The sequence below is a fragment of the Suncus etruscus genome, chromosome 4 (genome assembly GCF_024139225.1).
Source record: "Suncus etruscus isolate mSunEtr1 chromosome 4, mSunEtr1.pri.cur, whole genome shotgun sequence".
NCBI lineage: Eukaryota > Metazoa > Chordata > Mammalia > Eulipotyphla > Soricidae > Suncus > Suncus etruscus.
In genome coordinates this window covers 132,090,368-132,104,813 of record NC_064851.1, presented here as the reverse complement: position 1 = coordinate 132,104,813, position 14,446 = coordinate 132,090,368, and the positions used below count along the sequence as shown (strand labels likewise).

General features: G+C 34.9%; 1 protein-coding gene across 2 annotated transcripts in view; it reads right to left on the bottom strand.

The window, feature by feature from the left end:
* Positions 1–14,446, bottom strand: part of MICU3 (mitochondrial calcium uptake family member 3) — a 132,551-nt gene that overhangs the window by 68,596 nt on the left and 49,509 nt on the right. For both annotated transcript variants that reach the window (XM_049772353.1, XM_049772354.1), the window contains exon 2: positions 8,171–8,324. In XM_049772353.1, coding sequence (XP_049628310.1) covers positions 8,171–8,324 — 154 coding nt within the window. The remainder of the gene's footprint in view (positions 1–8,170; positions 8,325–14,446) is intronic.

Here is a 14,446-nt window from a genome sequence, read left to right as displayed (position 1 = left end):
TTTTTTGTTTTTTTGTTTTTTTTTGTTGTTGTTGTTGTTTGTTTTTGGGTCACACCCAGCAGCGCTCAGGGGTTACTTGTGGCTCTACGCTCAGAAATTGCTCCTGGCAGACTCGAGGGACCATATGGGATGCTGGGATTCGAACCAATGACCTTCTGCATGAAAGGCAAATGCCTTGCCTCCATGCTATCTCTCTGGCCGACATCTTTTGTTTTATGACTTTCTCTTTTTTTAAGTAATATAAGAAGTCATCTGAAGGGAAGAAACAAGTTAAAAAAATGTTTCATGGAGATAGATATTTTTCTCTATGTAGCAATATATTTCCTTTATCCAAGTTAGTTTATGCAAACTGGTAGTTAAATGATTAAAACTCAGGTTTATAAAAGACAATTGAGAATATAATTTTAACTATGAGTTGGTATTTTAAAATATTTTTTCATAATAGCTAAAATAATATAATGTTCATTATTCTTACATTTAAAGTAGAATAATAAAACAATAAATTGTATAAAAAGGTACATACACATAGTCTGATGCAATGTTCAGGAGAAATTTATCAAAAGAGGAAGTTAGGCATACTCTTGAGTTTTGTAGAGTTCATGAGATTTCCAAAATAAATTATTCACAAAAGATATATTCTTTCTGACGGATGTCACCATGTTCAGTATTATTAACTTAAAAAAAAAAAAAGACTAGGGAGCCATTAAGATTGCTCTTCAAAGGATTTTCTGATTTTTTAAATTCTTTTTTTCAGCTGAGGTTACTACATATACAAACTGAGGCAAAGAGAACTTCAACACTATTAGAAATAATTTATTCCTTAAAATATAGTGGGTGTTCATTATGTTTATTATCTTTACATATGTTTGAATTCTTCAGTAAAATAATACACAAAGCTACATAAAATCATCTCTTAATAAAGTTATGATAATTCATCTATGGTTCTATTCAGGTAAGGAACAGAAATATTTTTGATTTTTAAAACAAAATTACAATAAGCAATAAGCTGTATACCTCAAAGAAAAGTACTTGATCTAGAATTAAACATTTACATTACTCAACTAACACATTTTTACTGTTGTAAGTCACCATAAAATTATATTGCTTTTTAAAATCATGATTATGAAATCAAGAGATAAGAATGCAGACGAGTATGGTGATGACGGCTACAGTATTTTGAAGTTCTTTTATTTCAGATACTATACTGAACACAATTAATTTTTAATTATATAAATTATCACGAGACTATTGCTTTTAATTTTTATGAAGGAAATAACAAAATATGAAAATAAATCAGCAAGGTTCTCAGAAATCATAAAAGAAGTTCACGATTATAGCACAAGTTCATCTAATTTCAGTATGTTCCTCTGTTATGAATATAATAAAACATTCAGTGTATAATGCTATTTTTATTTTGTGGTGAATATTTGTTTCAATTTCTTTCAAAAGACTTTTTACAAATACCTTTATGACTTTTTTTTTTTTTTTGGTTTTTGGGCCACACCCGGCAGTGCTCAGGGGTTACTCCTGGCTGTCTGCTCAGAAATAGCTCCTGGCAGGCACCTTTATGACTTTTAATTACTATTCTTTTTTTTTAATTTTTTTGTTTAAGCCCCATGATTACATACATGATTGTAGTTGGGTTTCAGTCATAAAAAGATTACCCCTCTTCATCAGTGCAACCTTTCCACCACCAATGGCCTCCCATCTCCCTTCTTCCCAACTTCCTGTCTGTATTCGAGACAGGCATTCCACTTCTCTCACTCATTAAGATTGTCATGATAGTGTAGTCATTTCTCTAACTAAATTCACCACTCTATGTGGTGAGCTTCACATCGAGAGCCAGTCCTTCCAGCCCTCATTTCTGCTGTCTCTCGGCATTATTACAATGTCTTTTATTTTTCTTAAAACCCATAGATGAGTGAGACTATTCTGTGTCTCACTCTTTCCCTCTGACTTATTTCACTCAGCATAATAAATTCCACGTACATCCACGTATAGGAAAATTTCATGACTTCATCCTCCTGATGGCTGTATAATATTCCATTGTGTACGAGTAGCACAGTTTCTTTAGCCATTCATCTGTTGAAGGGCATCTTGGTTGTTTCCAGAGCCTGGCTATGGTAAATAGTGCTGCAATGAATACAGGTGTGAGGAAGGCATTTTTGTATTGCATTTTTGTGTTCTTAGGATATATTCCTAGGAGTGGTATAGCTAGATCATATGGGAGCTCAATTTCCAGTCTTTTCAGAAATCTCCATATTGTTTTGAGGAATCTTCATATTGCACAAAGAAAGGTCAAATCCAAATGGATTAAAGACCTTGATATCAGGCCTGAAACCATAAGGTATAGAGAACAACACATAGGTAAAACACTCCATGACATTGAAACTAAAGGCATCTTTAAGGAGGATATAACACTCTCCAAACAGGTGGGAGCAGAGATAAACCAATGGGATTATATTAAGCTGAGAAGCTTCTGCACCTCAAAGGAAATAGTGCCTAGGATACAAAAGTCACTGACAGAATGGGAGAAACTATTCACCCAATACCCATCAGATAAGGGGCTAAAATCTAAGATATACAAGTTACTGACAAAAATTACCAAGAAAAAAACATCTAATCCCATCAAAAAAATGGGGAGAAGAAATGAACAATTTCTCAAAGATGAACTACAAATGACTAAAATGCACATAAAAAATGCTCCACTTTGGGGCCGGTGAGGTGGTGCTCGAGGTAAGGTGTCTGCCTTGCAAGCACTAGACAAGGAAGAACCGCAGTTCAATCCCCTGGCATCCCATACGGGCCCCCCAAGCCAGGGGCAATTTCTGAGCGCTTAGCCAGGAGTAACCCCTAAGCATCAAATGGGTGTGGCCCGAAAAAACAAAACAAAACAAAAATGCTCCACATCACTAATCATCAGGGTGATGCAAATCAATACAATGAGATATCATCTCACATCACAGAGACTGGCACACATCACAAAGAACAAGAACAATAAGTGCTGGCAGGGATGTGGAGAGAAAAGAACTCTCATTCACTGCTGGTGAGAATGCCATCTTGTATAGCCTTTATGGAAAACAATATAATTATTATTATTATTATTATTATTATTTTGTAGTTTGGGCCACACCTGGTGGTGCTAAGGGGTTACTCTTGGCTCTGAGCTCAGAATCGCTCCTGGCAGGCTTGTGGGACCATATGGGATGCAGAGTATCAAACCTGTCCATCCCAGGTCAGCCACGTGAAAGGCAAACTACCTACCACTATGCTAGAATTCCAGCCCTAATTATTCTTAATTAGAATTAGAAATTAGAGACTACTGGGACCGGAGAGATAGCATGGGGGTGGGGCGTTTGCCTTGCATGCAGAAGGACGGTGGTTCGAATCCGATATCCTGTATGGTCCCCCGAGCCTGCCAGGAGCGATTTCTGAACATAGAGCCAGGAGCAACCCATGAGCACTGCCAGGTGTGATCCAAAAACAAAACAAAACAAAAAATTAGTGAATACTGATTAGTGTTTATAAAATGGCCTATGTAAATTTTTAATAATAAAAGCATTATTTTTCTCACATGTGATGTTTTTACAATACACACCAAAAGAATCACTTATTTTCCAAAAGTAAGAACACAATACTAAGCTCTTGGAGTATATTATAATGAAAAACTCCGAGAATAATCAAAAATTTTCAAACTGCATATTTTAGATCATAAAATACTATAAAAATAAGTATTTAAACAAATTTGACTAATTTATAGAATATTATCCAAAATACCATTGATAAATAAAATATATTAAGAATTTAAGTAAATATATGCTAACTAAAATTCCACAGTATTTAAAATCAACTACAAAATTTTATGGAACACACACACACACACACATATATATATATATATATATATATATATATATATATACTTAAAATATATACCTACATATAGAAGTCTTTTTCAATATACAAAGTCCTTGTAATATAATAGAAGGAACAAATATGTAGAACAAATTTCAAAACAACATTATCTTTATTTAGCACATGACAAGTATTCAAGAATTTCTCGAAAGAAGGGAGGAAGTAAATGACTTTTAGTAAAGGATCCCAGGAAAAATATTTCTTCCACAACTTTAAAATACCTCAATTGAAGCCCTTATTTAATTTCTAGCTCTTTCTTTTACTATACTATATATACACCCAAAGTGTACTACTATGAGTACACCATTTTACTTCGGTGCCCAATATTTGTTCCCTCTCCTTTATATGATATCATCACATCCAGTTTCAAGATCCTTGCTTGATGAAGTCTTTATTTCTAATTCTAATCCACTATCTTTCATCATCATAATCATAATCATAATCATCATCATCATCCTCTTCCTCTTCTCTCTCTCTCTCTCTCTCTCTCTCTCTCTCTCTCTCTCTCTCTCTCTCTCTCTTACTTTGGGCCACACACAGCGGAGCTCAGGGGTTACTCATGGCTCTGTGCTAAGGAGTTACTCCTGGCATTGCTTGGGATGCCAGAGATGAACCCGAATCAGCTGTGTGCCAGGCAAATTTCCTACCTGCTGTAAAAATCACTCCTGCCCCATTTTTCTCTAACCTCTCTCCCTCTCCTCTCTCTCCTCTCCTCTCTCTCTCCCCTCCTCTCCTCTCTCCTCTCCGCTCTCCTCTCTCCCCTCCGCTCTCCTCTCCTCTCTCCCTCTTCTCTCCCCCTCTCCTCTATCCTCTCTCCCTCTCCTCTCCTCTCCCTCTCCTCCTCTCTCCTCTACCTATCTCCCTCCCTCCCTCCCTCCCTCTCCCTCTCCCTCTCCTCTCTCTGTCATACCCAGCAGTGCTTAGGGTTTACCCTGATTAGGCTTGGGGACCATATAGAGTGCCAGGGACTGAATCCAGATTATCCAGTGCTCAGGCGATCATGTGGTGCTGGGGACTGAAACTGGGTTGACTGCATGCAAACCAAATGCTTTATACCCTATATATAATTTTAAAGTTTGGTTGTGCCACATCTTAGTCTCTGAAGAAAATATATTTATATCAATTTTTTTGTTTTTGTTTTTGGTTTTTGGGCACACCTGGCGGCGCTCAGGGGTTATTCCTGGCTCTGCACTCAGAAGTCTTCCTGGCAGGCTCGGGGGACCATATGGGATACTAGGAATCGAACCGGTGCTGGTCCTGTATTGGCCGAATGCAAGGCAAATGCTATTTATATCCATACCTATTTTAAAATATCTTAAAATATTTACTGACCCTTTAAGCAGTTTGTAAAACAAATGGCTTCTAAGTACAAAGATTTTTAATGAAATGAACAATCAAAATCAAGAAACAGTAACTTCTTTGAGATCACCATTTTGGCATACCAAATCATGCCCAAAATGAAAATGTGATTCCCCCCACTTCAAACCTGGCCTCGTTGCTGTTCTTCAAGTGCAGCCAGCCAGACATATCTTTAGTACTCATTATTCCATCATCACCATTTCTACCATCATTAGAAGCTTTTGAAGTCTGAACAGGAGTCCCCTCTCTAATCTGCTCATGCCCATCTCTCTCCAATCTATCTCCACCCTGAAAAATCTTTGCAAGACACAATCTAATCATGGCACGCACCTATTCAAAATGAGACAACAGGCACAAAATAGTTGCTTTTTGCTAAACTCCGTATCACCAAGCTCAAAATTAACCTAATTACAGTTTCAGTTCTTCCCAAAATGGAATTGCCATACATTCAGTAATCATGTGGCCAATACCAGTTAGCTTAGGTAACCTATCTGACTAACTTCTGCTATCCCTTAACTTGGAAAGTAAACTTCCAATAAAGAATCTGCTTGTTGCTCACTTTTTTCTTGTTTATTTCCTTCTGCCTTATAATCATGTTTCACTTTGTATAACTCCTGGGAGTTTTATTTGCTGGACTGAGTGTTGGTAAACTCATAAATTATAAAATAAATTCAAGAAAATCTTTCAAATTTTCTCAGATGAACTTTATTTTAATTCTATACTTAAGATCATTATTGTGATTTTCTATTATTTAAATATAAAACCAAGAATGTTCAATATAGCTTTACAGAGTGAATAATTTAGCCTCACTCCACATAACCAATCTCTCCTGATCCTAGATTCCTTCATATTTTGTAATACAATCACCATACCTTCTTTTCTCTCTTAAAATATTATCACATTCTTCCTTGTCATGGTATGTCAGCATCAGCATACACTATTTCTCCTGTTGAAATTCTTCATTCTTGATTTCTTATTTTCCTAGTTAATTTTTAATCACAAACTTTATTCCATGTTGATATTCATTTCCCCAAAAAAAGATTTCCTGAGCTTCCTGGCTTCTCAAAAATATGTTTCAGCATCGCATATCTTTTGCTCATGGAAATTACCAAGATATAATCTGTTGTTATGTATATTTTATTGACCACTGTGAATTCTCTTGCCAAACTAAGCTGTATGTATCATGAAGATAGGGTAATAATAAATTGTTGTTCTCCTGAACACTGTATTTCTAGAGTCCACTGCAGTATATGGCTTTGACAGATGCCCTAAAATACTTGTTACTTATTATCTTGTGATTATAAAATGTAAAGTATGCACAAAGCATTTCTGTTGCATTCTAAAGTACAACTGTTATCCAGAGAAAATTCACCGTGCAATTATTTGAATTCTGGACAGAATCAGTTCCTTTTTTTCAGGGAACACAATTTTTACATGAAAACAAATGACAGACAAACTATGGCTTATTTTGAGTTAGATATTTGGCATTTTCTTACAGAGTGGCAAGGAGGAACAACTTTTAATGTTTACTGCCAATACTAAATGTGAACCTTAAGAAAAATTTTAACTTTGGGGAGCCAGAGAGATAGTACAGGGATTAAGGTGCTTGCCTTGCACACAGCTATCCTCAATATGATCCCCAGCACAGAATAAGGTTCCCAGAGTAACACCAGGAATGATCCCTGAGCACAGAGCCAGAAGTAATCTCTAAACACAGCTGAGTGTGGTACTCCTCTCACTACCAAAATTTGAAAGCTTCTTTATAGGACATGACTTTAATAGTGTCTCAAAAATATTTTTTCTGGTATTATTACATTATTAATGAACTGATTTTTTTTAAAAAAAAATATATATAGTATAATGAAATGTGACAATATTTTAAGAACTTGTACCATTTAGTGAACCGATTTTTTTTCAGTTGATGTTATGCAACTATTTGAGGGAGAAAAAAGATCAATGTAGACTAATACATTTTAAAGTAATGAAAGACTAAAAGGTTCAGATTCCACATACCCAGCCAAGTGTTGATACAATATCAAAGAACACCTATTAATATCTGAAGGTGTATTATAATGCTCTTCCTTCTTCCTACTTATCTCAGGCAGATTTTCTTCGTTTCTTCAGAAGAAACAACTAGTATTACAACAAATTAAATGCAAAAGCAGACATGAGAATTCAGTTTCTTCTACTAAAATGATATTAAATATTTTTGTAAAAAATATGCATGGTCCCAGAAAGTTTGAAACTATAGCTTGAGCACATGAAAAGTTGAAAAACAATTAGCATATAGTTACACTGCAGAAGCTATAACAAATAAAGGCAGAATTATTGTCCAAGTCTAATGTCAAAGTCAGTTCTCTGAATTACTCTGTTCAGGCTATTTATTCTGTTGTACACAGGGTAAAGTCATTTTATAGTTGATGAACTGAAAAAGAGGGAAAACTGATTGCTCCTGTAAGAGTGGCAGAAAGATGTTGATACTCTGGTGGTGGGTTTGTCATAGTAACATTTTATTCCTAAACATTACAATTAACACTACTGTAAATAATATTTTTTCTGGTATTATTACATTATTAATGAAAAGAAGAGAAAGAAAGGACAATAGCAGAAATGATTGAAAGTATTGATTTGGCCCCTGATTCAATGTTACTATATACCTAAAATTTTACTGTGAATGATTTGTAATGCATTTTGGTCAAAATAAAAATATTTATTAAAAAAAGAAAGTATTAATTTGGAAAAAATTGGTACAGAAATTAATCTGGTTATATTCTATAGTACAATTTTCTTGATATGTTCTATTATCTAATCAGTTGTTCTGAGAAACTTTTACTGTACACTTTTGCACCAGAGATAAGCAAATATCTTATTAAGATAAACTTAAAAATATACGTACATCTAGGCTCATCTGTGGTAACAGCCAAAATGAAATCATATGGAGTCATAAATAACTGTCCTTCACATTCTATGGAAGCAAACAAACGAAACCGTCTTTCCCGAGATGTTGCATAGAGGTCTAAATCTTCGATGTCTGTTCTGCCAATAGAAACCTAAAGGTAAAAGCAAATATATTTTGTTTAATTATGTTGCAAATGAACTGTTAATAAAGAAATGTAAAATACTGTTTTCTCTAGAAAATTTATTTACAAATTATCATATAAATAAAAATAATGCCTGGAATACCCTACAAGAGATTATCATTAGTGTATGAAGATTTTAAACTGGTACTTGAAGGCCTTGTGATTCATTTCTTACATATTAATCTTAGGGAATATTACATTTCTGAGCTAGAAGTTCTTTAAAAGAAATCCCAACATTTGCTAATATCTTCTATGTACTCTATGGATGTATTTAAGATTATTACAAACTATTCACTATAGACTATTAATTTTATAAGGAAGAAACTTAAACCTGATTATCACTAAGACAACTACTTGGTGGTACAGTTTATATTAGAGTTGGTATTACCTGTAGAGTCTATATTAGAGTTTGCCAAACTTGTTTGGCCTACTATTCTCTTTATAGGAAAAAAGTACTTAGCACCCTCCTGGGAATCTTCCTTCTTTAATCACAAAGAAAATGATCCCCCCCCCCCCCCCGCTTACAATGCTTGGAATCTTCCTCAAACTCCCATGTAATATATGTCAGCCCCTTCACAACTGCCATGGAAAAGGATTCTGAAACAAGTATGAGTAAAAAGAAAAGTAGTATAAATTACGGTTCAGAAAGCTTCAGGAAGAAAATCAGAATTTTATTGCCAGGAAGAGATAAGAGCATTCTAGCTGTATTCAGTATATGTTGGAGAAAGCACTACTCTTTGGAGTACAACATTTGTATTCATAGAAAAAGATAGGAAAATTTACAATAATTTCTGAATGTCAGACTAAAGGACTAGAATTTAATCTGGCAAACAGTGGCTTTAGGAGATTCTTCAATGAAGTAATAATAAAAAGAAAATGGTACTTCAAAAAAAAATAAAGTCACCTGGCAATAGAGACAGGCTAGCTCATCAGCATATTAATAAAAATTATTCAAGAAATGCAAAAATGCTAGAAAATTGGTTGTTCTCTGCTAAGGGTGATAAATGAAATACTGAGCAATTCAGTACCAGTAATGTGCAATGATCACCTTGAGTCTTCACTACATATATTCCTGGGATTTCTTTTTTCACATACAAGCAAACGCATCTTGATGATCTTAGAATAATTTTTCTGCTTTTATCTTGTTAGATAATTTCTTTTGGACTAGGTGGTCCCAACCAACCATGCCTATCTCCAATAAATTTCCTGGAGAACACCTTGTGTTGAAGACTCACTCTTTTGAAATATCTGAAGCCACATCTCAGTTGAATAATTGGAACCACCTTTATGCCTATGTCTAAATTTACTTTTGCCTAATATGGACTTAATCTGATATCTATATCCACCTGGTGCTGCTATTACTGCTCACCAAGTGCCGGTGTTTTCTCATCAAACTTCCTTAAGCAATCTATTTTTGTCCCAGAATATCAAACCTGCTTGGCCACCAAAGCTGAATTTGATATACCTTGTATGAGCTAATGCTGACAACTCCTTTGACTCTACTTACAATCAATTAACAAAGCCTGTTGTTCTCCCGCTAATGGCTCACATCCACAACCTTTATTCAAAAACTCACTACCAAAATTTTTGTCTTTAATATAGTCTATACCAAAAGAGAAAATATGAAAATATGAAAAAAGATTTTCATTAAAATGTCAATACATGAATACTTTACTCTTTGTGGTCCTAACAGAGTACTTATCACCTTTTACAGTCATGATGCATATGAATTTAATCAGCACCATCTTAAAAGTTTTGGGGAGGAATTTGGAAGTAATCCATGTCTCATCCAATCTACATTAATATTTCTATATCTACAATCTATATTTTAAGAGTGAAAAGTTCGGATCAAAGGCATGAGGTTGGGTGCTTTAAAAATCATACTGCAGGGGCTGGAGCTCAATGGATAGGGTACTTGCCTTGCACACAATCATTAATTTCGACCCTCAGCATCACATATGTTTATCTTCGCCTGCTAGAGCCAGGAATAACCCCTGAGCACTGTCAGATGTGATCCCCTCAAAAAAAAAAAAAAAAAAAAAAAAGCATACTGCAGACGTGCTGCTTCTTCCATTGCTTCTGTGCAGTTCGTGTAATAATCACATGGTGCAATATTAATTGACACTGCACAAATGATATGTGTGCTGGTAGAATGTGAAAATAAAATTCCTCATGATATCACAGCAAATGAGCCTAATTCTGGTACAGTTTTTTTTTTTTTAAATAAATTAGAGACTAGGAGAAAGGCTTTGAGAATGTGATAGGATAAACAAGACAGGAAATGAATACTTGGGATGGTTTTACTATTTTCTGTTCTCTTGTACTAACTTACTTGTTTCTACTGAAATATCATACTGTTTTAATCAGTACAACTTTAGATAATATTTTGACATAAAGCACAGCAAGATTCCATCTTACTTTCAATCATTTAATATTTGTATTGATCAAAAGTTTTCTGAAAAATAAACTTGGGAATTAATGTGCCAAATTCTTTTTTTTTGGGGGGGCACACCCAGAGGGTTCAGGGGTTACTCCTGGCTCTGCACTTAGAAACCACTCCTGGAAGGCATGGGGAACCATATGGGATGCCAGGATTCAAACCACCATCCATCCTGGATCAGCTGCATGCAAGGCAAACATCCTACCTCTGTGCTATTATTCTGGCCCATTAATGTGCAAAATTCTATCTTAAAAATCCTACTACTATTTTCACATTGAATTTTATCTGATACTAGTATAACCTCCCCAGCTTTTTCAAAAGGAGTTTTGCTGAGTGATTATTCTCTAACCTTTGACTTTGAGTCTGTTTGCTCTAACTATTCAGATGAGTTTCTTGTAGACAACAGAGCACTGGATTCAAATTTTTGATCCTTTTTGTCAGTCTGTATCTCTTAACTGGTGCATTTAGTCTGGCATTGAGAGAGATGATTGTCATGGGATTTTTGTGGGAGTTTGGTGTGCCTATTGGGTCTGTCTTGTCTTAAAATAGACCTTTCAGTTCATCTTTTAAGGTTGTATTTTAGTCTGTAAATGTTCTGAGCTGTCATTTATCTGTGAAGCTGTGTATCATACCTTCAAGTCTGAATGTAAATCTGGCTGGGTGAAGTACTCTTGGTGAAGCATTTATTTCATTGAGTTTTGTCACTATATACTACACTATATACTACCACTGCCTTGAGCCCTTGAGGGTTGCTTGTGACAAATCTGATGTACTCTTAAGAATGTTCCTTTTTATGTAATTTCTCTTTTGATCTTACTGCCTTCAGAATTCTATCCCTATCTCTAGTATTCCTCATCGTGACTAGGATGGTGCCGTGGGGTGCTTTTCTTTGGATCTCTTTTAGCTGGTACTCTTTGGGCATGCAGGATTTGGTTGCATGCACTCATAAGTTCTGGGAGTTTCTCTGCAATGATATCCTTGACTGTTGATTATTCATGGGGGATCTCTTCCTGGGACTCTAATGATTCTTACGTTGTTTCTGTTGCGTTTATCTTAGACTTCTATTTTCGTCTTTTCTCACTCTTTGAGGATTTTTTTCCATTGTCTGATCATTTGTTTTAAGGCCCCTTTCCAACCTTTTCTGTTGTATGGAGTTGTTATGCATCTCATCTTCCAGCTCATTGATTCTGTCCTCAGCTGCTTTTACTCTGCAGGTGATCATTTCCAGTAAGATTTTCAATTTTCCCACCAAGTTTTTCTTCCTGTTAGTTCAGTTAGAAGTTTTCTCATTTCTGCTTTCATATCCTCTTGATTATTACTTGTGTTTTGTTCAGCTCATTTATGATTTCTTTGAGTTATATGAGCATTCTCCAGATTTCCTCTCTATAGTCTTTACTGGACAGGTTAATAGGTGGCGGCTGATACTTGTTGGGTTTGCACAGCTCCCATCATCATTCTCTAGAGTGGTGGTATTCCGTGCTGTTTCTCCATTGTGTCTTTTGCAGTGGGGTTTTCTACGTGTTGTGCTGGGATTCAGTAACTAGAGGATATGTGAGCAATCATGGAGTGTGGGTGGGGAGAGCTCATCATGCCATTGGTCAGCACTCCTGCTGGTGCCTTTAGGGCCAAGGGCCTGGCACCAATCTTCTCTGCCTCCTCCTGGAGGACTGGGGAGCTTATCACACAGCTGATCAGCCATGTGTAAAGTTAATGCTCTACTGCTGTACACAACCATTTTCAATGAAATCATAGATATAGTCTACTCTATTAGGTTTTCATTATGCTATTCAGTATAAAGTTTTGCAGTCTTCTTCATATAAGTTTTAAATAATTTGGTAGATTCATTATATATTTATAAATATATATTAATATATTATATACAATATATATTAAATATATATATTATTTTATATATATGTTATAGTTCCTATGAAATTGTGATGGGAATAAAATATTTCACCCTAACACATTTTTCAGTTGGTTGTTTCTGATGAATAGAAAAACTGACTCCAGTATATCTGATTTGTAATCAACTAGATTATTATTTGTTCAATTTAGTAACTTTTTTCTTTAGATTTTTAAACTAGAAAATAAGTTCTTTTAAACTGAAGACATTTGTAACGTATCATTTAAAAGACATTTAGTGTATCAATTAAAATTTAAAACACTTAAAAAAAACAGGCAGGGGATGGGGGAGGAGTGAGATGGAAGCATTGGTGGTGGGAATTTTGCACTGGTAAAGGGGGCTGTACTTTGTATGACTGAAACCTAACTATAATCATGTTTGTAATCACAGTGTTTATATAAAGATATTATTAAAATACTACACTTAAAATATCTTAATTGGCTTAATTATAGAAATCTTATAATAAATAATATTAAATAGGATCAGAAATGTTAAGCATTGAAATCTTGTTCCAGGTCTGGAAGAGACTGCTTCTAATGAATTTCCATAAAATGTAATGTATACTATTGATTTTATTTTATGCCTTAAATTAAAAATAAGTGAATTAACTAATCATCTTGTTCATTAATATAAAGAACTCCAAGTTAGAATGATCCTAAGAGTTTACTTGCTCTTCTTAAACATTTTTACCTTTTTTTCCAGAATAGAGATAAAAAAGCTCAGACAAAATTTTGAATGCCTTGAGGACGTAGAAACATAAATAAAAATGTCTCTAGACCCACCAGGTATTGGACAATATTATTTACATTTTCTTTTAACATTTTAGCCTCCTTGATAAACATTTAAGATCAATTCACTAATTCAATCAACATATATTTGGTAAATACTTACAAGTAAATTAATTATAAGTCAATTTAAATATCCATCTAGAATTTAAAAACAAATATGAACAATCTTAGTTTTATTTTGTTCTATCTACATAATTTGAATTACTTAAACAACTTAATAGTCCACATGCTTCTTTCTCTGTTGTTTACATGCAGTCTATTTTTGGGGGGGGGTTTGGGGCCACACCCGGCGGTGCTCAGGGGTTACTTTTGGCTGTCTGCTCAGAAATAGCTCCTGGCAGGCACGAGGGACCATATGGGACACCGGGATTCGAACCAACCACCTTAGGTCCTGGATCGGCTGCTTGCAAGGCAAATGCCACTGTGCTATCTCTCCGGGCCCTACATGCAGTCTATTAATGTTCAATGGAACATATGAAAAACTTAATGTGTCTTTTTATACAATAGTATTAATGTAAACCAAGTTCAATTCTACAGTGTTTAGGAGGCTGACATGAGCAATGGACCATGAATTCAGTTGAGGATACCTGTCTATATCTACTGAAAGCTCTGAGAAAGCAGCAATTTTAGACCAGTAGATACCAACAATGTTAGAAGGAATCAGATATTTAAAAGATGCAGTTTTGTTTTTGAGCTTTCCAAAGTTTAAATTTAAACCTTCTGAAGTCTTTACATCACTATTCTAACATTCAGAAACAAGAACCAATAAGTAAAAGCGGAAAATGATATTTAAACCAGTTTACTAATCCTCTTGGCAGTCTTGCCTGCCCTCAAAGGACAATGATCTTGTATCATAAAATGTTCTGAGCCTTTTTAAAAACAAATACAGCTATTTCCCTCGAGCACACTGGCATGAATCTGTGAGTATAATCCTTGTATTACAAGAAGGTTAAGTAAA